The 27,922-nt window shown below is 47.3% G+C and overlaps 1 protein-coding gene across 2 annotated transcripts in view; it reads right to left on the bottom strand.

The window, feature by feature from the left end:
• Positions 1 to 27,922, bottom strand: part of LOC138959592 (uncharacterized) — a 236,235-nt gene that overhangs the window by 196,003 nt on the left and 12,310 nt on the right. For both annotated transcript variants that reach the window (XM_070331139.1, XM_070331138.1), the window contains exons 5-17: positions 27,677 to 27,820; positions 25,878 to 26,003; positions 25,565 to 25,634; positions 24,325 to 24,446; positions 23,852 to 23,968; positions 21,452 to 21,664; positions 19,676 to 19,822; positions 18,832 to 19,003; positions 18,280 to 18,558; positions 17,655 to 17,783; positions 17,126 to 17,310; positions 16,352 to 16,588; positions 1,903 to 2,010 (exon numbers count right to left, since the gene is read on the bottom strand). In XM_070331139.1, the coding sequence (XP_070187240.1) occupies positions 1,903 to 2,010; positions 16,352 to 16,588; positions 17,126 to 17,310; positions 17,655 to 17,783; positions 18,280 to 18,558; positions 18,832 to 19,003; positions 19,676 to 19,822; positions 21,452 to 21,664; positions 23,852 to 23,968; positions 24,325 to 24,446; positions 25,565 to 25,634; positions 25,878 to 26,003; positions 27,677 to 27,820 (2,049 nt within the window). The remainder of the gene's footprint in view (positions 1 to 1,902; positions 2,011 to 16,351; positions 16,589 to 17,125; positions 17,311 to 17,654; positions 17,784 to 18,279; positions 18,559 to 18,831; positions 19,004 to 19,675; positions 19,823 to 21,451; positions 21,665 to 23,851; positions 23,969 to 24,324; positions 24,447 to 25,564; positions 25,635 to 25,877; positions 26,004 to 27,676; positions 27,821 to 27,922) is intronic.

The following is a 27,922-nucleotide window of genomic DNA, read 5'->3' on the forward strand; positions in this document are numbered from 1 at the left end:
ATCCGAATATAACATATTTATATGTTTTTGGAATCAGCAAATGATGGAGAATAAGATAAACGTAAATTTGGATCGTTTTATAAATTTTTAGGTTTTTTTTACAATTTTCAGATTTTTAATGACCAAAGACATTAATTAATTTTTAAGCCACCAAGCTGAAATGCAATACCGAACCCCGGGCTTCGTCGAAGATTACTTGACCAAAATTTCAACCAATTTGGTTGAAAAATGAGGGCGTGACAGTGCCGCCTCAACTTTCACGAAAAGCCGGATATGACGTCATCAAAGACATTTATCCAAAAAATGAAAAAAACGTTCGGGGATTTCATACCCAGGAACTCTCATGTCAAATTTCATAAAGATCGGTCCAGTAGTTTAGTCTGAATCGCTCTACACACACACACACACACACAGACACACACACACACACATACACCACGACCCTCGTTTCGATTCCCCCTCGTTGTTAAAATATTTAGTCAAAACTTGACTAAATATAAAAAGGATAATTTCTGAAGCTGTTTAAATGACCCAAAAAATGATTAATATAGCTACAGAAACTGAGATGATAAACATTTCTTGTGCCATTGTACTCTATGTCTGTACCTCACTGATCTAAAATTGAATGTCAGAAAAAATGTCCTCGAAAACCTCAAAGCATTGTATTGTCAATCATTATCCACTGATACAAATAAAACATCCATCAATGGAACCAGACTATAGAGCAATCCCCCCTTTTCAGACCTGCAAATTCAGACTTCTCCCTTCTAAGAGCTGGCTTTTCAAATGTTCTGTTCACAACCTCTGTAAAAAGCTCTCCTTCTCAAAACACAATTTTCTGTTCACAACCTCTGTAAAAAGCTCTCCTTCTCAAAACACAATTTTCTGTTCACAACCTCTGTAAAAAGCTCTCCTCAAAACACAATTTTCTGTTCACAACCTCTGTAAAAAACTCTCCTTCTCAAAACACAATTTTCTGTTCACAACCTCTGTAAAAAGCTCTCCTCAAAACACAATTTTCTGTTCACAACCTCTGTAAAAAGCTCTCCTTCTCAAAACACAATTTTCTGTTCACAACCTCTGTAAAAAGCTCTCCTTCTCAAAACACAATTTTCTGTTCACAACCTCTGTAAAAAAGCTCTCCTTCTCAAAACACAATTTTCTGTTCACAACCTCTCTAAAAATTAAGCTCTCCTTCTCAAAACACAATTTTCTGTTCACAACCTCTGTAAAAAGCTCTCCTTCTCAAAACACAATTTTCTGTTCACAACCTCTGTAAAAAGCTCTCCTTCTCAAAACACAATTTTCTGTTCACAACCTCTGTAAAAAGCTCTCCTTCTCAAAACACAATTTTCTTGGATTTAAAGTCTTGAAAGGGGGACTCAATTGTATTATACGTTATTTGCGTTTTTGACCAAAATATGACATTTTACACAGATCGAGACAGTCATTGTTCTCCGAGACCGCGATAGCGGTCGAGGTGAACAATGACTGTCTCGATCTGTGCAAAATGTCATATTTTGGTCAAAAACGCAAATAACATTTATGTATCGATCGAATTCCTTTCAGGTACTGACTTTGTTGTTGTTTTGACGATTGAACGAGCACGCACACATGAAATCAAACACATAAGCTTCATATTTGGGCGTTTCAGGTTGACCAAAACTTCAAAGGAACTACAAAACACATGTCATGTACGGACTTTGTTGTTGTTTTGACGATTGAACGAGCACACACACATGCAATCAAACACATGACGTGTGTTTTGTAGTTGCTTTGAAGTTTCGGTCAACCTGAAACGCCCAAATATGAAGTTTTGTAGGCCTCTGACGTCACATGGCTCAAAGAAGGGAAATCCAATGTCCAATCGATACATTGTGTTTTTTGTTTTGTTTCACTAACCAGGACAAGGGTACTCGGTTGCCTGCACGGTTCCAGTCAAACAGTAGTGGCCAGCTGGACACGTGAATGATGAGTAGTCCTCCAGTCCAGGCCCCACACAATAGTAACCTGAAACATTTGGGTTAAACAGTGGTTTATTTCTAATTTTTATTAAATAACATATTCTTACTCCGAATCACATTAGCATTGAGTCACCTGAGATGCTTATCACTGAAAAACGCTTACCCGGCTAAAAATTTTAAAGGGAAGCAACCCCATCACCAAAACGAAAGTGAAAGTAGCTTTGGTAATGGGCCAGCACACTGGGAGTTACCTCCCATACGGGTGTGTGCCACGTCACTTCCTCTAGGAACACGTGCCTATTCTCATACGTCTTTTTCACCTCGGAGAGGACGGTTCACTTTTTGACGCTCTGTGGCTGACCTTGTGTGTTTGAGTGACACCCGCCGGCCACGTTACCCAGCTTTTCTGCTCGCCTTGCCTACAGTTTGGTGAGCTCGTTCCCGTTTGTTGTTGGTTGTTTGCGCTGTTTTCGTTACTGTACGTTGTCCGTTTTTTGCGGACTTGTGTGTCAGTGACTTGCGTGTTTCGCCATTTTGTTGTGTGAGTTAGTTAGCTAGCTCGTATGACTTTGCTCGTAGCTCTGCGTGCCCCTTTCTGTGTTGGGCAAGTGTAGCTATAGTATTTTGTTGACGCGAAAGTGTGTGTGTTTACTGTGTTTTCAGTCGTTTAGACTTACGTTTCAGTAAATTTTTTTCGCGTTGCCACGTGTTGTTGACTGGCGTGTCAGTGACTTGCGTGTTTCGCCATTTTGTTGTGTGAGTTAGTTTTCTAGCTCGTGTGACTTTGTTTGTAGCTCTACGTGCCTCTGTTTTTGTGGGGCAAGTTTAGCTATCGTATTTTGTCGACGCGAAAGAGTGTGTGTTTACTGTGTTTTCAGTCGTTTAGACTTACGTGTCAGTAAATTTTTTCGCGTTGCCACGCGTTGTTGACTTGTGTGTCAGTTACTTGCGTGTTTCGCCATTTTGTTGTGCGAGTTAGTTTACTAGTCGGTTTCGGCTGCCGCATAAGTGATGATCCGTCCGCTCCGGCACGCTACGGCGGTCGCGGCAGGATGGAGTATTCACTGACTTCCGGTCCTTCCGGATCGCGAAGTCAACCAGTGCAGCCTTCGTTTCCGCATTGCGCGGTTCCGTCGGCTACACTACCGGCACTCGCCGGAAGTGATGATCCGTCCACGCAGGCACGCTACGGCGGCTGCGGCAGGATGGAGTATTCACTGACTTCCGGTCCTTCCGGGTCACGAAGTCAACCAGTGCAGCCTTCACTTCCGCATTGCGCGGTTTCCGACGGCTACACTTCCGGTTTCGGCCGGACATGCTGCTTCCTCTTCTGGTGCTTCCTTCCGGATACCAGTGGGTGGATTCCAGCGTACGCCTTCCGGCCTGTTAGTGCCTAGGCTTGAGCAGGCATCACTCCACTCTGATGGGGGAGTGACGTCAGCTCATCCAGCTCCGGTTTTTCCGGATAGTCGTCCTGCCTACCCTTTACCTTCACAAGGTTCTGGGCTGCAGGATGATGTTCGTGCACAGGCATTTCCGGTTTCCGGTTTGCCAGGGCATGCTTCTGCTTCCGGAACTGGTGTTTTTGGTTTCAGTGCAGCCTTCGCTTCCGCATTGCGCGGTTCTGTCGGCTGCACTACCGGCACTCGTCGGAGGTGATGATCCGTCCACGCAGGCACGCTACGGCGGCTGCGGCAGTATGGAGTTTTCACTGACTTCCGGTCCTTCCGGATCACGAAGTCAACCAGTGCAGCCTTCAATTCCGCATTGCGCGGTTTCGTCGACTACACTTCCGGTTTCGGCCGGACACGCTGCTTCCTCTTCTGGTGCTTCCTTCCGGATATCAGAGGGTGGATTCCAGCGTACGCCTTCCGGCCATTTAGTGCCTAGGCTTGAGCAGGCATCACTCCACTCGGATGGGGGAGTGACGTCAGCTCATCCAGCTCCGGTTTTTACGGATGGTCGTCCTGCCTACCCTTACCTTCACAAGGTTCTGGGTTGCAGGATAATGTTCGTGCACAGGCATTCCGGTTTCCGGTTTGCCAGGGCATGCTTCTGCTTCCGGAACTGGTGGTTTTGGTCATGGTTCCATGTGTGACTATTCTGATGCTCCATCAGTGGTCAACGAGGAGTCTCGGGGCGTGTTTCCGTCGAAGCTCAAGTCTGTTCTTGACATCGCGGCGGAAGTAGCGTCTCGTTTTTTCCCCGAAGGGGTGGTGGCTGCGGACTCTTCCGCTCCGTTCGTTCCTTCGGCCATGGCGGACTTCCGGCCGGCACAGGAAGATGTTTCTTCCTTCCGGTTCGCCGAGTCTCCGTCAGTGGCTTACCAACTTTCGCATTCGCTGGTTCGTCCAGCACATGCGGGGAGTGGTATTCGGCCAGTGCCTGTTCCGTTACTGCTTCCTTTTGGTCCAGTTCCGGAATCAGCTCAGCAGTGGGTGGCGTCGGCTTCTCAAGCCTCTTCCTTTGTGCCTACGGGCAATAGGAAGCTTAGCTTGCCCACTCAGAGCCAGAGCTGGCTGGCGTCTTTTGCACTCCCTAGGGCTACCCTTCCGGTTCCCCGAGAATTGCTGCCTCTTCTGGCTAAACCGATCAAGCATGATCTGGTTCTGCCGGTTTCTGAGGCTTCCCTCCTCTCTGCTGAGGAGGTTGGATGTCGGCAGATTGAACTGTCCTCCGTTGCGGAGACTCTTGTTCGGACTCTGTATCGGGCATTGATCGATTCGCTGGTTCCTTTCACTCTCAGTGAAGAACAAAATGCTGACGATGTCTCTGCGTTTTTTACCGCCTTGGCCAAGGTCAATGAGGAACAATTGCGTCTTTCCTCTCTACAGTACACCCAAGCGGTCCTCTGTAGGAGGGATCTCTTCCTCTCGCAGTCCCAGTTCACGGAGCTGGCTACTAGGGAGACCTTGAGAGTCTCCCCGGTCTCAGAGGAATCTCGCTTCTGTTCTCTGGCAATGGATGCCAGACAGAAGGAGATTCAGTCGAACAAGGACAGTCAGTTCCTCGACTTCACTCTGCAGGGGGTGAAACAGTCTAAGCCTTCTAAGCAAAAGCAGGCTCTGACATTGTCGAACCTCAAGCCAGCTCAGAAGCGGCAGGCTCTGCCGGTCGCTCGTGGCAGGAAGAAGAGGACGGCATCGGGGAGGGGGTGTGGCGGCTATGGGAGTAAGCCACACCCCCAATGAAGCGCTCCCGATCTCACCCCCCTCCCGCCTTCCACCTTGGTGATGGCGGGAGGCCCCTCCCGTGCGCTTTCTCGTTGGATGTCGGTAGTAGACAGCCAATGGATTGTGGGAGTGGTGAGATCGGGCTTCCGCCTGCTCTGGCGGGAGGAAAAGGCGCCTCTTACCCGAGTGCCACCGCGGTTCAAGCCCATCTTCTCGCAGGAAGCATGTTCCGTCTTGCAGTCGGAAATTGCTTCCCTGGAGCAGAAGGGCGCGGTGGAGAGAGTTCGGGTCCATAGCTCCCTGGGATTTAAGGGCGTCTTTTCGCCGTTCCCAAAGCGTCAGGAGGACGGCGTCCCGTGTTGGATTTATCTCTCCTCAACACTTTCTTGAGTGAGATAAAAGTCAAGATGGAGACGCCAGCCTCTGTCCGAGACTCTCTCCGCCCAGGAGACTGGGTGACCTCGATCGATCTCACGGACGCATACTTTCATTCTTATGCATCCGGCCGACCGGAAATGGCTTTGTTTCCGGTGGGGAGATCAGATCTACCAGTTTCGCGCACTCCCTTTCGGGCTGTCCCTCGCACCATGGATTTTCACCATGGTGGTGAGACAGGTCTGTGCACTGGTGAGGTCCTAGGGTATCCGCCTGCGGGCTTATCTGGACGACTGATTCATCATGAACCAGTCCCAGAGCGGCTGTTCGCAAGATACCCTGATGGTTCTTCGAGAATCCAACTTGTTGGGGTTCTCGATCAACCAGGGAAAGTCGGAGCTGACCCCATCACAGACATTCACTTATCTGGGGATGTCTTTCGACACGGTCGCGTGGACTGTCCAGCCTTCTCAGAGAAGGGTGGACAAGCTCCAAGCTCAGATTTGCTCCACTTTGCCTCTCCTGATGGCTTCCATCCGTCTGGACTTGGTGGCTCGCTCGCATAGAGCGTCCACCTCGTCAGTTTATGCTTCCCACTGGAAGGCATGGACTGCCTGGTGTTCAGCTACAGGGGTGAGTTCGGTGGCTCCGCGCTCTATTCGGGTCGCCAACCGCCTCTCTTTCATGTCTTCGCAGGGCGCTTCAGGCTCCTCGTTGAGGGTCCGGCGCTTCGCTATCTCGGCGACTCTTAAGCAGATCGGTCGGTCTGTTCGAGTCGGGGGCGTTATAGCTGCAGTCATTAAAAGGGCTGCTCTTAAGGAAGCTAAAGCTCGTTTGCCCGCTCCCAAGTGGGACTTGTTTTTAATCCTGGAATTCCTACGTTCTGCGGATTTTGAGCCTTTGAGCGAGGCCATTCTGTTCAATGTCACTCGCAAAGCGCTGGTTCTTCTTTTGTTGGCAACGGCCCGACGGGGTAGCGAGGTCCACGCCCTGTCGGGTCAGCCTGGAGATATCTCCTTTTAGTCGGACGGTTCCGCATCTTTGCGTTTCCGGCCCGATTTCCTGGCCAAGAATCAGTCTCCGGGGCAGGCCTCTCCGCTGGTTAGAGTCAAGGCTCTGATCAGCGCGTTGGCCCCGGATAACCTTGATTCGGTCAATTGCCCTGTGAGGGCTCTTCGTCTGTACTTAGCCCGGACTCAGCCGTTTCGGTCTAGTTCTCAGAAGTTGCTGTTTATCTCGCCCTTTTCTAGGCGCGAGTAAGATTTGTCGAAGGTATCGTTGGCCCGGTGGGTGTCCTCGCTCATTAAGCAAGCTTATGAGTGGAGTCGCACAAAGAGGGGGGGGGGGGGGGTCATGCCCTCCTTGCCACTTGACTCGGCCCGAGCCCATGAAATGAGGGCGTGGGCATCCTCTCTGGCAGTACTGCGCTCCAGATGTCTAGAGGAGGTGCTGACAATTGCGTTTTGGCGTTCTGAAGATGTTTTCATAAACTTTTATCTTCGGGACGTCTCGGCTCTTCGACAGGATGGCTCCAGAGGCCTTCCAGCTCTCATAGCAGCAGGTCAGTTCCTGTCCAGAACTTGATGGTGAGTTTTGATTCATTTCTAGCCCACCGCCTTGTTGATGTTATCTGCTAATGTGATTCGGAGTAAGAATATGTTATTTAATGGAAAATTTCCTAGATAAATTTTCATTTAATTAATATACTTACCCGAATCACATACTGTATTCCCTCCCACCTGCCCCGCGTATGGTTTTAAGATTTTTAAAGCCGTATGAGAATAGGCACGTGTTCCTAGAGGAAGTGACGTGGCACACACCCGTATGGGAGGTAACTCCCAGTGTGCTGGCCCATTACCAAAGCTACTTTCACTTTCGTTTTGGTGATGGGGTTGCTTCCCTTTAAAATTTTTAGCCGGGTAAGCGTTTTTCAGTGATAAGCATCTCAGGTGACTCAATGCTAATGTGATTCGGGTAAGTATATTAATTAAATGAAAATTTATCTAGGAAATTTTCCATTTTTTTTCACAGAGCCATGAACAGGCATGGGAATTGAACATTGTAAAAAAGGCTGAACATTTTAAACTGAAGACGCGAAGCGTCAAGTCGACGGCGCGAAGCGCCTAGCCTTACTAGGGGGGTCCGGGGGCATGCGCCCCTGGAAATTTGTTTTCTCCAAAGAACCCAGATGGTGCAATCTGGTGTCATCTGAGCTCCAAGTTTGCCATTAAATGTAAGGCTTCTTTTTAAGCCTACTGTCTATATGATACTTACCGAGACAGTACTATTCTTGCACATTATCTATTATAGGCCGAAAAAATTGGACAAAACGCTGCGTGGGTACAATTATCTCCCATAACCATGCGCCACCGTGGATCCCAAGCACTGTCTGAGTGCTTCCCCCTTACAGGATGTAGGTGGCGCGTCCTCTTTCTTTATGAGCTGCAGACCCTCAAAAAGCCCATAACATATCAAGAGGGGAGGCGGGAGGGAAACTCTAATAGTACTGTCTCGGTAAGTATCATATAGACAGTAGGCTTAAAAAGAAGCCTTACAGTCAATATAACACTTACCTCGACAGTACTATTCTTGCACAGAATACCAGAGTGGTGTGAGGGTGATATGTAGAGTATTAAACTCCTTAATCAAAATCACTTAAATCCAAGGATTAAGATACCCAGGCAATTTTCGAACAGTACTACCGTAAAAGAAAATATACCCAAGAAAAATACCTTAGACTGACGTGACCATGCTGGCAACCACTGCTTTGGCAATGCCATACGACTGGTCAAGCCTGAGACTGGAAAAGTCTCGCATATAGTGGTTAATAAACGTGGCTGGAGTCTTCCAGAACGCGACCGCCATTATGCTTTGGAGCGAGGCACCCCGCACGTGCGCCAACGAGGAGCCGATAGCCCGAATCTCGTGTGCCCTGATGTCAGGGACCACATCCACTTGAGCATGAACATAAGCCTGTTTGATAAGCAAGGTCAGCCAACGAGCTAAAGTTTGTCTAGAAATATCCGATTGGTACTTCGGATTAAGCGAGACAAACAGTGACCGCTTAGAAGACCGAAAGCTACGTGTTCTATCCAGGTACACTCTAAGGGCACGTACTGGGCAGAGGAAGCGATCAGGGTCATCATGTTCAAGAGTGGGAGCCAAGGCTTGAATGACTACTGGTTTGGACAACTCCGAGGCATTCTGATTCTTGGCTCGAAAGTCTGGTAGGAAAGCCAACGTCACCTGATGTGTGGTGAACTCAATGTCAAATTCCAGGCCACTCAAAGCTTGAATACCACTGAGTCTACGGCAAGTGGCTAAAGCGATGAGGAACACAGTCTTAAAAGTCAGGAACTTGATACTAATGCCTGCCAGGGGTTCAAACTCCTTGCTACGCAGGAGTTTGAGAACCAGGAAGACATCCCACTTGGGAAATGAAACCCGAGGTTTAGACACCGCTGCATTGCTAATACCCGAAAGGACATTAGCGATGAGGGAGGAACTGATCAAGTGTTCAGGTCTGCGACCAGTAGCAGCCGCAATCGTGGAAGTGATGGCAGATTTGTATCCAAGAAGAGTCTTAGAAGAAAGACTCTTCTTTTGATACACTTCCACCAGGAAGTTGGCCAAGTCCTGTGTTGAGGGATAAAGCGGCTTTATCCCCTTGGACAAGGCGAAGGAGGCCCAAGCTCTCCAGCGTAAGTCGTAGAGCTGATTAGTTGATCGCCTCTTAGCGTTCAAGGAAAACTCTACTGAACTCTTGTGCAATCCTAGTGCAAGCAGTTTGGAGCGCACAAGAGCCATGCGGTCAAGCACAGACTCTCTGGACGTGGATGAGGGAGGCCTGATCGAGGCTGGAGCAGACTTCCCCCGTCCAGATTCAGAGGTAGAGGGTCTACGTGGGTGAGACCGCGAAGATCTGGAAACCACGGAGCTGTTGGCCAGTAAGGCGCGACCAAAATCAGTCTTGGCCGTTCCTGCAGATACTTTGCCAGTACCCTCGGAATCAGAGATGTCGGGGGATAGGCGTAAGCATCGAGGAGCCTCCACGAGAGAGTGAATGCGTCCACGTGGAACGCATTCGTGTCTCGAAAGGGGCTGACGTACCTGGGAAGCCGAGCGCTGAATCGAGTTGCGAACAGATCGATCAGAGGACGGTCCCACCTTGCCCACAGACGCCGTAGAACGTTGTGAGCGATGGTCCATTCTGTGGGGAGAACCTGATCGCCCCGACTGAGAATGTCGGCCAGGGCGTTCAGTTTCCCCGGAACGAATTGGACTGACATCCGGACCTGATTGGTCTGGCACCAGAGCAGAATCTCCTCCGCCAACAGGGAGAGGGACCGAGAATTGGTGCCCCCCTGGTGGCGAAGGTAAGCTAGGCATGTGGTGTTGTCCCCGTGGACCAACACATCCTGATCCCGAATCAGGAGGCGAAACTCCAGCAGAGCCCGACGAACCGCCTCCAACTCTAGAAAGTTGATGTGTAGGAGGGACTCCTCCTGGGTCCAGACCCCCTGGGCCTCGTGCAGGTCCAGGTGGGCCCCCCAACCCCGCGTAGAAGCGTCGGTGTACAGGAAGAGAGACGGCCGTCTCGGTTGGATAGGCACCGCAGAGTTGAGCCAGATCGGGTCCAGCCATTGGACTACAGCCTCGTGAAACCAAGGCCCGATCTGGACCAACTCGGTGTAATCGAGAGGCCTGGAAGTCCGATCTGCTACTGCCCGTTGCAGGGGACGTTTGTGTAGCCTTGCAAGGGGCAGCAGCAGAGCGACAGACTCCATGGAACCCAACAGTTCCGCCAGCCGTCTGTGAGGAACAGCGCGGCAAGCCTGAATGGAGAGGATCTTTCGCCTCAGGGAGAGGATTCTGTCCGGGGAGGGAGACACAGTGTAAAGCACTGTGTCGAACGCCATCCCCAAGTAGCAAAACTGCTGGGCTGGCACGAGGTCCGACTTGTGCCACTGTATCTGGAACCCCAAGGCATGGGTCCGGTCCAGGACCTGCCGGGTGTGTTGGAGGCATTGATCGCGAGACTGGGCCAGGGTGAGCCAATCGTCCAAATATTGACGCAGACGCACACCCTGAGCTCTGACCAACGCCGCCAGCTCCTTGACCACCTTTGTAAAAATCAGCGGGGCCAAGGACAGGCCGAATGGGAGGGCCCGAAACTCGAACACTGTGCCCTCCCAAACAAACCGGAGCAGATGTCGGTACCCCGGGGCCACCAGGATGTGGAAGTAAGCATCCTGGAGGTCCACAGACGTGGCCCAATCGTTTGGCCGGATGGCCAACCGGACCGACGAAGGGGTTTCCATCTTGAACTTGCACCTGCGAAGGTACAAGTTCAAGGTGGAGAGGTCCAACACCGGCCTGAACCTGCCGTCCTTTTTGGGGACGGTGAACAGGCGGGAGTAGAACCCCGGAGAAGGCTGAGAAAGGGGGTAGACAGCCTTCTTCTCGACCAACGAGTTCACCTCGTCTTGAAGAGCCTGCCATCTGGCAGGGTCTCGAGGAGGGGGGAACGTCAAAGGTAGAGCGGACAATGGAGGTTGTGACGACAGCGGTAGAGAAAACCCCGACCCCACCACCCTCAAGATAAACTGGTTGGAGACCAGTCTGCCCCACATGTCGCGGGCCCGAAAAAGGGAACCGACGGACGAAAGAGGGGCAACTTGAGGGGGCGTCAACGTAGGGCCGGGACTCACTGAAAATTCTGCTGGCGGGCAGGCGCAGGCTTGCGACCACCCCCCTGGTGGTGCTGCTTACCCTTACCTGTCTGAGCACCCTTCTTCTTGCGCTTGGGAGCACGAGAAGCCGGGGCCGCAGGGGGGAACGCGACAGGCGCCTGAGAGGAGGAAGAAGGAGGCAGTGAAACTGGCTTCTTCTTCTTCTTCTTCTGAGGCTGGGAGCTGGAGGTGACTGTAGCACTTCTCTTACTCCCCGCCGACGTCGCCGAAGCAGCGAGGCCAACCATCAGAGAATCAGTGTTCCTCTGGCGTGTGGACTCCACCACAGAACGGACAGTGCCCGGATGAAAGAGGGAAGAAGGCTGAGGAAACGTGTTCCTCAGACTCTTCCTCATATCCGGAGGCACTAAAGAAGTAGCCAGAAAATGATCACGGAACAGGGCCAACAAGTGGACCCGTGTTCCAATGGCCAATTCTGCCGCAGTCGTCACGCACGAGCGCACGGCATGCAAAGCCCGATCCACTCGAACCGTGTCAAGGACCCGAGTGGAATCGGACTCTGCCCGATCGGGAGGGTCCAACAGTGTGGACAGCGTGCTCATCCATGTCAAGGCCTGTGATTGGGCCTCGACAATGGAAGAAACGGTGGCCTCAAGATTGTGGAACGAAGCAGAGCTCAGTTCCACCTTCTTGACCGAAGGCACCTCCCCAACGAACACATCACCGTCAGCCCCACCCTGAACACTCGAAGTCTGGAAAGGGAGAGTTCGAGAGTCAAAGGGAAAAGGGAGGGACGAAACAGATTGGACACGAGGAAACAGTGGAGGTGCGCCTCCCGAAGGAAAGCACGGCACTGAATCCGCGTCCTCCCGAGGAACATAGGTCGCGTTCGCACGTGAATCTGTACTCCTCAGGCGATGTGCTGCCGCTTCCACCGTGGCACTAAGACTAGGGTGGAACGCGAATTGCTGGCGGCCGGATCGTTCATAAAACGAGCCGCCAGCAGACGCGGCGTGTGCCTCCCGCGCCCGGGCCGAAGCGGACTCCAAGGACGAGAGGGCGTCGGAGGGAAGGACGTCCTGAAACTGTTCAAACGTCCTTCTAGCTGTGCGAGGGAGAGCCTCCTGCCTCTCGTCCTCAGACTCCACGTCCTGTGTGTCAACCGAAGGGTTGGGAACACTAGACGACAGACGCTTAAGAGAGGCATCCGTGGCGTCAAGACGCCGCGTGATGTCTGTCATGTACTGTTGGAAAGTACGAAGCATAGCTTCGGAAGTTCCATCAGAAACCGGCAAGGGTAGAGGATCAGTGTTAACCTCAGGGCGACCCTGATCCTCCTCCCCATCGTCCTCTGACTCACTCTCCTCTTCACTTCCCGACAACTCCTCAACAGCAGGAGTGTAGGAAGCTTGAGGGGGAGGAGCCGAAAGTGATGAAGTAGGCTGTGACGAAACGCCCACTGAAGCAAGAGGCCGCGAAGACCCCTGCCCCAAAGACGAAACGTCTCCAGCAGCCGAAGGGAGAGAACAACAAAAACCCTGCGACTGTTGGGTCAGTCCAGCCAACGAACCCCCGCCATTTATAGACTGAACAGGGACCCATCGGGTCTGATCAGAAAAGAAATGGTCCGGTCCGGTCGGGGGTGCCGATCCGGTCCGGTCGGGTGGTCCGGTGTTCCGGTGATCCGGTCCGGTCCGGTGGTCCGGTCCGGTCCCGTACCATCCGGAGGTCCCGTTCGGCACAGAACCATCCGTACCCACAAAAGTGTTCGGGTGGTTCGGTCCGGACGTGGAAACACCGTACCACCCGGACCCGTAGGTCCGGTGGTCCGGTGTGTTCCGGTTCGGTGCCAGACCACCCGGACCAACAGAGGTGGTCGGGTGGTCCGGTCCCGACCGGACCACTGGTCCCGTACCGTACCATCCGGACCCGTAGGTCCGGTGGTCCGGTGTGTTCCGGTTCGGTGCCAGACCACCCGGACCAACAGAGGTGGTCGGGTGGTCCGGTCCCGACCGGACCACTGGTCCCGTACCGTACCATCCGGACCCGTAGGTCCGGGGGTCCGGCAAGGGCCAGAGGTACTGTCCCGCACCGGACCCTAAGGTCCGGTACGGTCCCGTACCATGGGTCCCGTCCGGACCAAACCCGGAGGTCAAGTCCAGTCGGGACCCGTGGGTCCGGTTCGATCCCGACCCGTAAGCCTGGACCGTTCCGGACCCTTGGTCCGGACCATCCGTCACCCGAACACCAGATGCTAAGGAATGGCGTGGGGTCAAGACGGTCCGGTCGGAGGTGTCGGTCTGAGCAACAGAAACAATGTTCCCGTCGCCCTGACCATTCGACAGAAGTACCACGTTCTGTCGAACACCTCCACGTCCAGTAACTAGTCGGCCGGAGCGTTTCATAGAGGGACAGCCACCAGTCACACGGACGTCAGAGGGAACCGTAGTAGCAGTGGTCGTAGGCACGAAGCCTGAAACCCCTGCCCCCACAGGACCGCCCTGAACGGGGTCAATTCGCATCCCAACCCCAGCGGGGAGGGAATTCATAGACCCCGTCATCTCCTCCGATCTCCCCCCCCATGAGTCCGAGACTACTGTCGAAACAGCAGTAGACGACCCAGCGAGGGAGTTCAGAGGAGGACCCGTGTCCCTCCTGGTTTCCACAGCGGTGGAAACCGAGGAGGGCACAGGAGAGGCACCGGAAAAGAAAGAAGTCGAAACCTGAGTCTCTCCCGTAGCCCCTAGATCAGATTCACCAACCCCCAAAGAGGGTTGGGAATCGACCCGCCCCCGGATTCGAGCCAGGGAGGAGAAGGAAACCTTCCCCCCAGGCTTGAAACCGGGAGAAGCTGAAGCCTGAGACTGAGGGCCGGACAACGGCGTCGAAGGGGGGGAAGCGTGTTCCACGGAAGGAGAAGGAGAAAGAAGCTTTTTCTTTCCCCTCGACCTTCCCCGAACCTTCGACGGCGCAGCCCCGCCCGAAGTCCCAGGTTCAAGCCCAGCCTGTTTGAGCAAGCTCGCATTGAGCTTGCTCAAACAGGCTTTCTCCGCCCTCCCTCGCCGCAAACGCAAAGCGTTTGGGGAGGGAGAGTCGGAGCGCCGAAAGGTCCCCCTGTCCGTGCGCAAAACATGACGCTGTGCGCCCGGAGAAGGGTTGCCCCCGGCAGACTCTGGTTCCGTAGAACCAGAGCCCAAAACAAGACGAGACATCCTACCTCGCCCTGTACGTACCCTTAAAAAATCGAGAATTAACAAAATTCAAAGAAAATTAGGTCAATACTCAAGTGAATGAGGCGAAACGAGAAGCAGACGACCGGTCACCACGAAGTAGGACGGTAGGCACGCCGAGTCCGCCACACAACAACGGAGGCACAAGTTGGAAGAAAAACAACGTAGCCTCAAGCCAGAAGTGGAATAACACACAAAAATCCAACAGGTGGTAATCCACACAGAAAAGAAGACTCTAGAATCCAAAATAATCCGGGAGCGCAGCAGAAACACAGCCTACTGTCACGCGCGAAAAAAGAAAGAGGACGCGCCACCTACATCCTGTAAGGGGGAAGCACTCAGACAGTGCTTGGGATCCACGGTGGCGCATGGTTATGGGAGATAATTGTACCCACGCAGCGTTTTGTCCAATTTTTTCGGCCTATAATAGATAATGTGCAAGAATAGTACTGTCGAGGTAAGTGTTATATTGACTTCTGTTTTTAGAATCAGAGTTTTTAGTACCAATTTTTGATTTTTTGAAGAAAAAAAATATATACATGTATTATATGGTTGAAATTTGTTAAAAAATTGATCTGTTGAGACAAACAGGAAAATGTACTTGTAACACAATCTGGTTTACTTTCAAACATAAAAGTTACAAAGGCTCACCAATAAGAATTGCCTACTTAAGTTACTTTCCCATGATCTCTTACAATGAGTTTTTAAAAAAAGTATAAAAAAAAGAAGAAGAAAATAAGGCTCAACCCATAGATTTTTCTTCGATTTGTGGGTTAGCGGTTTGGGTACCAGCCCAGCTCCAACCCTTGCTTAAATTTGGTAAATATAGTTCGAAGATTACGAATACGATCAGCACAGTGACATTCGAATGGAGAAAAACTGAAACAGATGCGCAAAGTTCAGATCTAGAGCGGTGTTCTTCGCTTGACTTGAGCCAAAATCTGTTCTTCTTCTGCCGTATAAAATCGAAGGAAAATCAAACAATTCAGGAGCACTGTGCCTTACTTGAGCAGAAAAAAACCCACCTCGCAAACTTTGATTGTCCTTCAGAGAAGAGCACGTTTCAATGTGCTTCTTCCAGCGGAGATGGTCAGTAACAGTTAGTAGGTGTTGCAGACGATGCACCATGCTGAACCACGGACATCAATTTTTCTAAATCGGTTGCGGACGCGCTGTTTGTCTCTATTCACTTCTACAACAGCCGACACCCACTCCCATTTCCATTTGTTCGCGCATCCAGTGTCATCGAATCTTTGACCACGTTTTACAACACGCGCGATCGACATTTTCACTGGTACACTGTGTTCAATGCTGTCGCGTGCCCGCGAATCCTATAGCGTGCCCGCGAATCAACAGCGAGCTGTTTCACTCAAAGTTCAAGTAACTGAGGCGGGTGGTAGCAGTGCATGAACAAAGTTTTCGCGGGCTTTTGCGCTAAGGCAAAAGTAACCGGTGCTTTTTTTGTGTGCCTCCCCCCTTTATTTTTTCGGCGGACACTTTTGCTTTTCCGGCGGAACAAACAAAAATTTCGGCGGAAATCCGCCGTTCGGCGGACAATTCCCATGCCTGCATGAAATTTTGAATACAACAAGGGACCACAGGAAGTAAAACAAATAATGAAATCAATTCGGGATTAGGCTAACAAGTGCACATGGCAGTCACAGCCCACAAAGAATAATAACAATAACATTAAAAATAACAGCACTTTATTGTCCATTAAAATGAATACATTAACATTAAAAATTGCCTTCGACACGTCTCACCTGCCTGTAAACGATTATAAAATACACACTAAAATAGAATTACAAGAACAAGAACATTCAAAGGAGGTACGTATGGTTATTGAATTAAGAATATTGCACTTTATGTTTAATCACAAAAGAAGAAGAGGAAGAAAGTGTCAAATTTTATCTCACCAGCAGGACAAGTGGCGCATGCTTGCTGACTGGTGGAACCGTTGAAGGGATTATACGTCCCTGCTGGGCAGGGGTAAAAATCCTTTCCATCACACCATCCTCCCTTGGCGCACGATTCAGCTGGGGGGCTGCCAGATGTCGCTCCCGCTGAACATGTGTAGCCATAGCTACAAGGCTGACAGGATATAGCAACGCCTGTTGAGTAGTATCCCGCTGGGCACTGCGTCTTGCTTGAAGCTACAAAGAAATGAGTTATTTTTGTTTGAGAATGAATTCCAAACAGGGCACAGGGGTTCAATATTAATCTGTCTGGCCTGAGAATAAAATGAGAAATGTAGGTATGGTCAAATCTTGTCGTAAGCTGTCTTTTTTTTCCCTCCATAACTGGAGCAGTGGCCTCTCTCTCTCTCTCTCTCTCTCTCTCTCTCTCTCACACACACACACACACACACACACACACACACACACACACACACACACACACACACACACACACACACACACACACACACACACACACACACACACACACACACACACACACACACACACACACACACACACACACACACACACACACACACACACACACAAACACACACCTCTTTCTCTTTCCCTAAAAAAAGTCAATGGAAGTAAAATAACCCCCACATATATCACACCTCGATACGAAAAACTCAGAACAAGCAGATGTTCTGGTCTTAGTTCAGAGGGATCAGAGGAATGGAGAGATGCAACAAGGGGGTGGGGGGGGGGGTGAAGAAAGCAATGTACCTGTGGTGTCGGGACACTCATAGCCAGCTTCACAAGCAGTGCAGTTGGTCTGCAGTGCAGCGCTGTAGTAACCCGAGGAGCACAACTGCTGGCCTTGGTTGGTCAGGGGACATGCGTAACCCTCTGGGCAATCTGTACAGTCCAGAGCCCCTCCCAATGAGTACTGGCCTGCATTGCATGGGGTACTGAAAAACAGAAAGCACTAATAACAAAACAGCTGGAGTGTGTGTTTTTGCTCAGGGGTATCATGTTAAGCTGGCTCTTTCAACAAAAGTAGGTATGAGGCAAAGAACAATAAGCTAAGCTATGCATATATAGCAACTAAGAAAGTCAACATAATATACTTAGAAGCACACTCACTTACTAACATACTACACACACACATAAACTTTCTCTCTCTCAAAACAAGTTAGGCACATGTATAGGAACTGATGAAGACAACAAAATATAATTGCGCACACACACATACACAAACACAGACACCCTCCCATCCACCCTCACACACACACACACTTTTTCTCCCCCTTACACAGTAGCCGCATTGGTAGCAGGACACTTGAAGCCAGCCGGGCACTGTGTACATGCTGTTGCATTAGCCTCAGCATACCATCCAGAGCTGCACGAGATTTGGGTGTTCACTGTTGTTGAAGGGCAGGCGCTGAAATCATAACACAAGGTGCAAGGTTATTTTGGATTACGCAACACCTTAAATTCTTCAACAGGCAAGCATAATTCCAAGATAAAGCTACCAATCAGTGTTTTTTGAAAAATTTCACCAAAATTACTCTCAAAAAAACGTTCTTCTACTGCTGGAATACTGAGGGTTTGTCTTGAGGTTAGGTTAGTATGTGGCTGTTGAATTTAAATCTGCGCATATGACTAATGAACATTGGTCCCCTAAACAAACAAATTCACTGAAAATACACTATATGAAAGTCTTTATGAATCAGATGACTTGAGATTTCAACAAAAATGGCGCAATAATGCAAAGAAGTTCCTGCTTTGTTCACTAAATCTGAAAGATCGAACAAGACCTTGTCACCTCTGTAAAAATTGCTGCACAAAACTTCGTTACCGTCTGTAAATATGTACTCAAAATCCTGCCTGTAAGGAGTTTTCAAAATCTGCAAGTTGTATTATAGTTATACACTGACCTTCCTGCTGCACAAGAGGTGCAACTATCCTGCTGACCAATGGAGTAAGACCCAGGACTGCATGCGATCTTTGTGTCACTGTTGGTAAGCGGGCAAGCATAGCCTGCAGGACAGTCTGTGCAAACTGTTGATCCTGCCAGTGAGTACGTTCCTGAAACACAGCTTGTGATTCCTGTGCCGTCTTTGTTGGGGCACTTCTGGCCAGCAGGGCAAACAGTGCAGGAGTCTGCGCCGGCGTTGGAGTAGGTTCCAGACGTGCAGTCATACTCCAGAGCTTCACTGTGGAAGGGACATCAAAAAGTCACAGGTCAAAACGAAGCATCAATGGGACACAAACCTGATTCTAGCAACACCCCCCCCCCCCCCTCCCTTTGATAACAATTAGCGTATGAATGGTCAAACACCTTTTTTTGTGACAAAGAAAACTCCGTTACATCAAACCCTTTTGAAACTATTTCCTCTGTCAGAGTGACAAACATAAAAACAAGACCCTAAAGACAGCGCCTTAAAAGTTCTTCCATTTCTCCACAAGTAAAGGATCACAGGACTCACTTCGTCTTGGGGCAGTACTTCCCGGCAGTGCATGTTGTGCACGTGGTCTGCAGAGCTATGGAATAGGTTCCAGAGGCACATGCTGAGTTCTGGGTAGGATCTGTTATGCTGGGACATTCAGAACCAGAAGGGCACGGTGTGCATGACGTCTGTCCTGCTGCACTCAGAAATCCTGCACACACAAAATGCCTTGGTGTGAAACATGCTATACAGACATGCCAAAACTCAATGATCAACAGACATAAACAAATCCCTCTCTCCTTGCTCCACCTCTATCTCTCTTTCTTTCTTTGATCTCTCTCTCTCTCTCTTTCTTTCTTTCTTTGATATCTCTCTCTCTCTCTCTCTCTCTCTCTCTCTCTCTTTCTCTCTTTCTTTCTTTCTTTCTTTCTTTCTTTCTTTCTTTCTTTCTTTCTCTCTCTCTCTTTACTTTGATCTCTCTCTCTCTCTTTCGTTATCCCTATCTCTTTTTCTCTCTCATAACTCCACATCAATTTCTCTCTCTCACTCACACTCTCCCTCCCCTTTCCTCCCTTACTGGGGTATGTTACAATTTGACACAGCATATCACATACATTACATGGTCCACTGTTCTGGGTGCTAATTGCAAGATTGCAGATAAGCATTGGTACACCAAGTGTCAAATATTCTGTACAGAACATTATCAATTAGTACTATCCATCATGACAATACACTATCCATCACATGCCGTCATTCCTTACTTGTCATTACCATCCTGAAGAAGTCAGCGACAGGCTGACAAAAATTTGATGAAGAATTTACCAAAACCAGTTTCTGTTGTGTTTTCTTTTAGTTTAGAACATCAGTATCAACAGAATATTACCTGTAGCACAAGGAGTGGGAGAGACAGAGGTAGATGAGCAACTAGAGCCAGCAGGACATTGTTCGCAGGCAGAAGAAGAGGCACTCAAACTATACTCTCCAGGCTGGCATGTCACTGGGGAACTTGCTTGGTCCAGGCATTGAAAGCCTGCGAGGTGGCAGAAAAACAAAATTATACAAATAATATCATCTGACCTCTTGCCTTTCTTATGAAATATCACGCAGATGCAAGTGCAGAGAGAAAGAAACAAAATTCACATCCTATAAAAAAGCCTCTTGTATTTTTTTTAATGAAATTGTCATGCAAAAGCTCACGCACTGATCGTTTCAATGTGTGCTATAATACCACACAATATTTTTTTTCATATCTTTAAGGAAAATATACTGTCTGTCAGACAGACAGTTTAAAAACTGACTTCACTATGAATCAACTGAGTTGTTCACAATCACAGTACCGTGGACATCTAAGCTGTTCTGCACTCACTTGTTTCTTATCTCATTTTTTCAAATTAATCAGCAGTTCCAGATCTATACGATACTGCCCAAATAAACAAACTACACTTCCTGCAGAGGTCCAGTTCATAGTCATAGAGAGACACAACAGTGACTGCTCCTTTTAAAAATAAATTCAGCAACATTTCCAGCTTCAAAATCATGCGTCCATACTACAGTGAAACCCCCCTTTAAACACCTCAAACAATCTGAGAAAATCAGGTCTTAACAAGAGGCGAAGCCTTCAAGGCTCACGTAAGAAATCGACAAACAGTAACACAAACTCAATCACTCCGTCACACATACACACTCACACACACAGTAAGCATTGGTGACACTGTGCAAGAAAGCGAGACACTAGATCTAGATCTGTCTGTCTGCATGTAGCCTACTTACAGACACGACTGCCCACTAGTCTCGGCCCGCTCAAAATAACAATGACCGAGACATTCCTTCGCGTGACGTCTAACCCTCTTACGCCATAATGTGACGTCTTCAAATGACGAAATGTTAAAGTTTCTACCACAGACATACACACGCACGCACGCACGCACATACGCACGCACAGACAGACAAAGTTACGATCGCATAGGCTACACTTCGTGAGCCAAAAAGGAGGGAGTCTTAAAATGGGGGTAAATTTACCTAAGTTATGATGAACAAAAGAGTATCAGAAAACAGGGTCTTAAAAGGGAGGGAGTTTTAAAGGTGGTCGTCTACATTTTTGCTTTTTTTCAATAATCTTATGGTTAGATTTCGATACAAAATTATGTCAAATGATGAATGAACCACGGGGAAAAAAGTTATAGAAAAAAAAATATATGTAAAAAAAGATTTTATTTTTGGGTAGCGTGACTCACGCTTCCAATATTTTGTTTTCTGTTTGCTGAGAACATGTGCTTTGCCTAAAAATACTGACCAATCAAATTCATGTCACTGTGCTTCTAGCCACGCCCAAACAAGTGCAGCAACAGTTTGACACTGGAGCGCTGTCCACGCTTTTTTTTAAACGCACGAAATGCACGGGATTTGAGAGGAGTTTTGCGCTTGGCATTTTTCAAATAAGGATATCCTACTATGAGTACTACGCTGGAATACTACAATGAATTTTCAAACGGCTACACTGGCTTCGTCTTTCCTGATCGAAAGGGGGTGTATTGTTGATATTTGTAGATAATAGACTCTGCATTTTAATGGTCAAATGGTGATTTCGGTATAAAACTGTAGACAAGGACCTTTAAATTGGGAGGTCTTAAAAGGGGGGTTCCACTGTATCATCACTTACCTGCAGGGCAGTCAGTGCAAGATGTAGCGTAACCTAGGGAGTAAGTTCCAACGTTGCAGGCTGTTTCTGCAGTGGATGTACAAGACTTTCCTGCCCCACATCCTGTGCATATTCCTGCTCCAGCGGCAGAGTAGAATCCCGAGGGACAGGCGGTCTCACTGTCTGATCCCTCTGGGCAGTAGTAGCCGGCCGTACATGTGCTGCATGTCATTGCTGGAATAATAAACATCACACTGAATGTTGTGCTCAACCATTCATTCAATAAACATGTATATAATTTTCAAGTTGCTGACCTATACGCTGCATTTTAGCTACTGTAAGAACCATGCAGTGAAGCATTACAATGGCAATGAAGGAACAAGTCGCGTAAGGCGAAAATACAATATTTAGTCAAGTAGCTGTCGAACTCACAGAATGAAACTGAACGCAATGCCATTTTACTCATAGCATCGTCAGGCCACCGCTCATGGCAAAGGCAGTGAAATTGACAAGAAGAGCGGGGTAGTAGTTGCGCTAAGAAGGATAGCACGCTTTTCTGTACCTCTCTTTGTTTTAACTTTCTGAGCGTGTTTTTAATCCAAACATATCATATCTATATGTTTTTGGAATCAGGAACCGACAAGGAATAAGATGAAAGTGTTTTTAAATTGATTTCGACAATTTAATTTTGATAATAATTTTTATATATTTAATTTTCAGAGCTTGTTTTTAATCCGAATATAACATATTTATATGTTTTTGGAATCAGCAAATGATGGAGAATAAAATAAACGTAAATTTGGATCGTTTTATAAATTTTTATTTTTTTTTACAATTTTCCGATTTTTAATGACCAAAGTCATTAATTAATTTTTAAGCCACCAAGCTGAAATGCAATACCGAACCCCGGGCTTCGTCGAAGATTACTTGACCAAAATTTGAACCAATTTGGTTGAAAAATGAGGGCGTGACAGTGCCGCCTCAACTTTCACGAAAAGCCGGATATGACGTCATCAAAGACATTTATCAAAAAAATGAAAAAAACGTTCGGGGATTTCATACCCAGGAACTCTCATGTCAAATTTCATAAAGATCGGTCCAGTAGTTTAGTCTGAATCGCTCTACACACACACACACACACACACACACACACACACACACACACACACACACACGCACGCACACACGCACGCACATACACCACGACCCTCGTTTCGATTCCCCCTCGATGTTAAAATATTTAGTCAAAACTTGACTAAATATAAAAAGAAGAGACTAAAATGGTCATCCATTCTGTTATTATCACGTAAACGATATGGAATTTTGTAAATTATATGTACAGTGCTGCCAGTTTACAAGTAAGTCTATCATTGTCAAAAGTGAAAATCCAAAGCAATCAAGTAGCATGAACATAATAACAAATGTGCAGAGAAAAACACACATCAGCTGTTAAGCGCATGATCAGGCCAACTGGGAAACTGCATTTACTTCTTTAAAACAAGACACTGAAATAAAACAATATGAGTTATTTCTAATATGCTGACTGTTAGCAAATGATAACAAGGCATGTCGAGAAAAAAGATATCAAGCATGAGCCTTTTAGGCGAATGCTGATATCGTTTGTGAGACATGACTGTTGTCATTTGCTAACAGTCCGCATATTAGAAATAACGGTTTTATTACCGTTTAATTCGACCAAAACAAATTTCGAAGCGACCCCGCGAATTAGACAGAACAGCCGCAATGGGAACTGGAGCGCTCCTACCTGATTATGCCTGTCAATCAAAGAATTCTCGTGACCTGGGTCAGCCAATCAGAGTAATACTCCTGACGTGATGAATATTCACAGATCAAATGCATTTGACACACAACAATCTCACAAGATAAACCATGTTCAACATGCGTTTCGGTTGCTTCGCTTTTTCTTGTTGAATAGAGAGCGACAGATTTAGAACCGACTCAAGACTGATGGGAAATGACGTAAAGATACATTTGACGTAATGCGAGTGACGCAATTTCACTTGATTTTCCGAACTTAGGTAATTTAGATTTCAAGTGAGCGGGTCGGCATTCCACACTCAGAGGATGGGCGGTACCTTGCTGTTCCGTAAAGCACCCACCGACAAAACTCGCTTATCGGTATTTTTTTTTTAAGATAAAGAGAGTATTATCTGACAGCATTTGAAGTGTCATTCTGTAGAATAAATCACGCTGATATTGTTGATTTACATTTTTACTTTGTTTTGTCAATTTTTAGCTTGATATACAAAAAGGGTCCCTGCCTGAACGTTATAACATTTAACAGGTCACCTAGAATCCATCCTGATTGGTGAAAAAGCCATATGGGGCACTGAATTGGTAATAAAATAGCCTAACAATAAAACGCACTTCATCGCTTGTGGTTAACAAGAGAACACATACATCCAAGGGCACTGTAACTTCCAGCTGAACACTTGACCGGGGCAACTGACGCACTGGCGCAACCATACCCTGCTGGACACTGCTGGCACGCTGTCCACCCTGCCTCTGAGTATGTGTCTGCAAGGATGACATAAACAACACATGTTCACTTTGTTTATGCTGCACTGTAAAAATGGAAGCCCATCATACTACATCTTCACCGCTCGCGTTATCACCGACACACCTACACCATTGAAACAGTTCAAAACACATGTGCGCACCCACGCACACACACACACACACACACACACACACACACACACACACACACATACACAAGTTCTCTCTGTCTCACACACACACACACATGTACACACACACACACTGTCACAAACAAAAGGACCCTCATAACAAGATGATTACAACATCAGGCATACTCTTGAAGTGAACTGCACTGAACACAAAAAGTTTCTATACTGAGAAACGTCTCTCACTTGAAGGGCATGCAACATGATCGCTGCCGGTATCAGCACAGTATGATCCTGCAGGGCACTGGGTGCAAGACGCATCTCCAAGCAAGGAATAATCGCCTGTTCCACAGCTTGTTGGCGTGTTCCTGAAGTTACGGACAAAACAGCATTACAAAGAATGTTGATGTTTGCTAAAATGAAAGCCATTAAACCCCCCATTTTTAGACCATAGTTTCAAGATTTTCTGTTCATAACATTTTTAAATTTGCCTCCATTTTAAGACTCCCTTCCTTTTAAAATCTTATTTTCTCCGACTTTTTGGAGTTTTAAAACTGAGTTTTCACCGCAGTGTGAAAACAGCTTTGCCAACTGAAAACATGAAATGGCCAATGAGGAGAATGCAACATGAAATGGCCAATGAGGAGAATGCAACATGAAATGGCCAATGAGGAGAATGCAACATGAAATGGCCAATGAGGAGAATGCAACATGAAATGGCCAATGAGGAGAATGCAACATGAAATGGCCAATGAGGAGAATGTAACATGAAATGGCCAATGAGGAGAATGCAACATGAAATGGCCAATGAGGAGAATGCAACATGAAATGGCCAATGAGGAGAATGCAACATGAAATGGCCAATGAGGAGAATGCAACATTAAATGGCCAATGAGGAGAATGCAACATGAAATGGCCAATGAGGAGAATGCAACATTAAATGGCCAATGAGGAGAATGCAACATGAAATGGCCAATGAGGAGAATGCAACATTAAATGGCCAATGAGGAGAATGCAACATTAAATGGCCAATGAGGAGAATGCAACATTAAATGGCCAATGAGGAGAATGCAACATGAAATGGCCAATGAGGAGAATGCAACATGAAATGGCCAATGAGGAGAATGCAACATTAAATGGCCAATGAGGAGAATGCAACATGAAATGGCCAATGAGGAGAATGCAACATGAAATGGCCAATGAGGAGAATGCAACATTAAATGCAAGCCAACAGAAAGTATGCAATGGATATCAATTTTCTTATACACGTTTGAACGCCATCTCTCTGCTACAGTCACATGTAAATCAGTAATAAACCTCAGCTCAACTTAAATATAAGTTATAACATTTATAATTTCATTAACTTTGATTATGCAGCCCATCCATCTTGTTATGTGTACAACTTCAAGGCAAAGAGCAGCAACAGATGGATGGATGAACTGACAGTATACACACAGAGACAAAGACACAAACAGACATGACTCACGTTGGATTAGTGCATTCTTTTCCAGCAGGACAGCTTTCACAAATTTCTTGGCTGGAGTCAGGTACTTGATCTGAAACAAAAATTCACATAAGTTATCTAGGAAATCACTCACAGGAACAGACAAAAACATGGAAAGTATTGTCTGTACTGATGCTAAATTGCTAATGAACACTTTCAAACAATTTCAGCACACTGCCAAACAAGCATTGAAAGTTATTTGTTTAAGAAAGGAACAAAAGCAAAACTTTCTACCCTACAGAAACAGCACTAAGCTTTAGAATACAGAACTATGTGAACTTGCAGCTAAATTTACCGTTTGCGCAAATAGTGCATGAGTCGCTCCCTTGTGCAGCCACATAGCCTGCGCTACAAGCTGTTGGTGTGGAAGTAGCATTGTTGCAGAAACTGCCAGCTGGACATGGCAAGCAAACAGTAGACCCTGCAAAACGCAACACACTGATTAATTTCTCTTCCTTTTACCCCTTACCACCAACGTAAAAAATAAAAACACTGGCATTTTTTCTACAACAAAATACATTGTAACAACTTTAAATTCTTTGGAAATACAAGCATTTCCTTAAGTTTGCACTTCAAATCTTTTATTCTCAACAAACACCAGCTGCGTTAACTTTAATGTAGCTTGAGTGGCCTACCAGTACCACAGTAAACACAACAAATTAACCAAAAATTACCAAACGGGATGAAACTGATGGGGAAAAAAAGTACTGCCTATGATGTTCAACCCATTTGGTGCCCCTCCAGCTAAAGCTAGGGAACAACCCACAATGTAGGTACACCTGCTTTTGTCTGCTGAGATTGTCAAGTTCTGTACTTATTCATCCCCACCATGAAAGGCAGGGGTGTTGCTAGACATTTTCATGTTGGGATATTTGGCCAAAACTGTCAGAAAGCTTTAGGATATTTTGGAAAATGTTCGGCGATTATTTTGGCTCATCAGAAGTCACTGCAACATTGAAGCACAAGAGGGGAACACCAATACAATCATCGACATGATGTTCAAATCCAAATCCAAAGCACTGACTGACTGATAAACTATCGCGAACCGGCAGAAGCAAACGCTGAGAGTGTGGTTTCCCTTGTCCTCTGGCAGCTATAATTTTCGTCAATGGCTTCCGTTCAAAACATTGATGTTTCGTTTTTGGTATTCGCGAAGAAAATAAACGCCAGTCAGTTGACTAAGTACATCGGCAGCAGTTTTAGCAATCAAAGCTTGACCAATAAAAAACAACAGACAAACCTTAGCCGATTCAGACAAATACTCTTCGGACATTTGGCCGATAAGGTCATGAAAGTTTCGGCCAAAGTAAAAATAAACCAGCAATTGGCCGAAGGGCCGATCCAAACGACACCCCTGAAAGGACAGCTGGACTGCACGAACAATATTTGTTGGTTCTTGATTTCATTCAATTTCACTTACTTTAATGGGCGGGGATGTAGCTCAGTCGGTAGCGCGCTGGATTTGTATCCAGTTGGCCGCTGTCAGCGTGAGTTCGTCCCCACGTTCGGCGAGAGATTTATTTCTCAGAGTCAACTTTGTGTGCAGACTCTCATTGGTGTCCGAACACCCTTGTGTGTACACGCAAGCACAAGACCAAGTGCGCACGAAAAAGATCCTGTAATCTATGTCAGAGTTTGGTGGGTTATAGAAACACGAAAATACCCAGCATGCTTCCTCCGAAAACGGCGTATGGCTGCCTAAATAGTGGGGTAAAAACGGTCATACACGTAAAAGCCGAGGGAATTTCACCCCATGAACGAACAAACAAAACTTACTTTAATTTTATCATCCCGTTGCTGGGAAATTCGGGTCGCCCCAATGGAAAGCTAGCAGCAACAATTGAGAATCACGCTATCCAGGTGTGTGCCTGTTTAGATGTAATCAGCCACCTGCACTTATGGCAGAAATAATTAAAACCAGTTACACACCACTGTAGTGACAAGGGGGTGGGACACAGATACCATCTAAATTTGCAAATAAAGTTGACTCGTGTCTGTCCCAGCCTGGATCCCAACCTATGACACTAGGGGTAAATGTGGGGTTTAACAGTACAGTAAATAATACATGTCTTGTGAAAAATAATAACACCTTACCTGAACCAGCAGAGTATTTTCCAGGTACACAAGGAAGACAAGAACCAAGACCCACAGTGCTGTAATAGCCAGCTTGGCAAGAGACTGGTACCCCCTGGTTTGGACACTCTGACCCTGCTGGACACTGCGTGCATGATGTCTGACCTAGTAGACGCATCACACATGGTTAAAGATTAGATTTGCGCCAGATAATTAGGCAAGTGTGACACATACGGTACTTTCCGGGTCATAAGGCGCGACTTTTTT

Source organism: Littorina saxatilis, linkage group LG2 (assembly GCF_037325665.1).
Source record: "Littorina saxatilis isolate snail1 linkage group LG2, US_GU_Lsax_2.0, whole genome shotgun sequence".
Classification (NCBI taxonomy): domain Eukaryota; kingdom Metazoa; phylum Mollusca; class Gastropoda; order Littorinimorpha; family Littorinidae; genus Littorina; species Littorina saxatilis.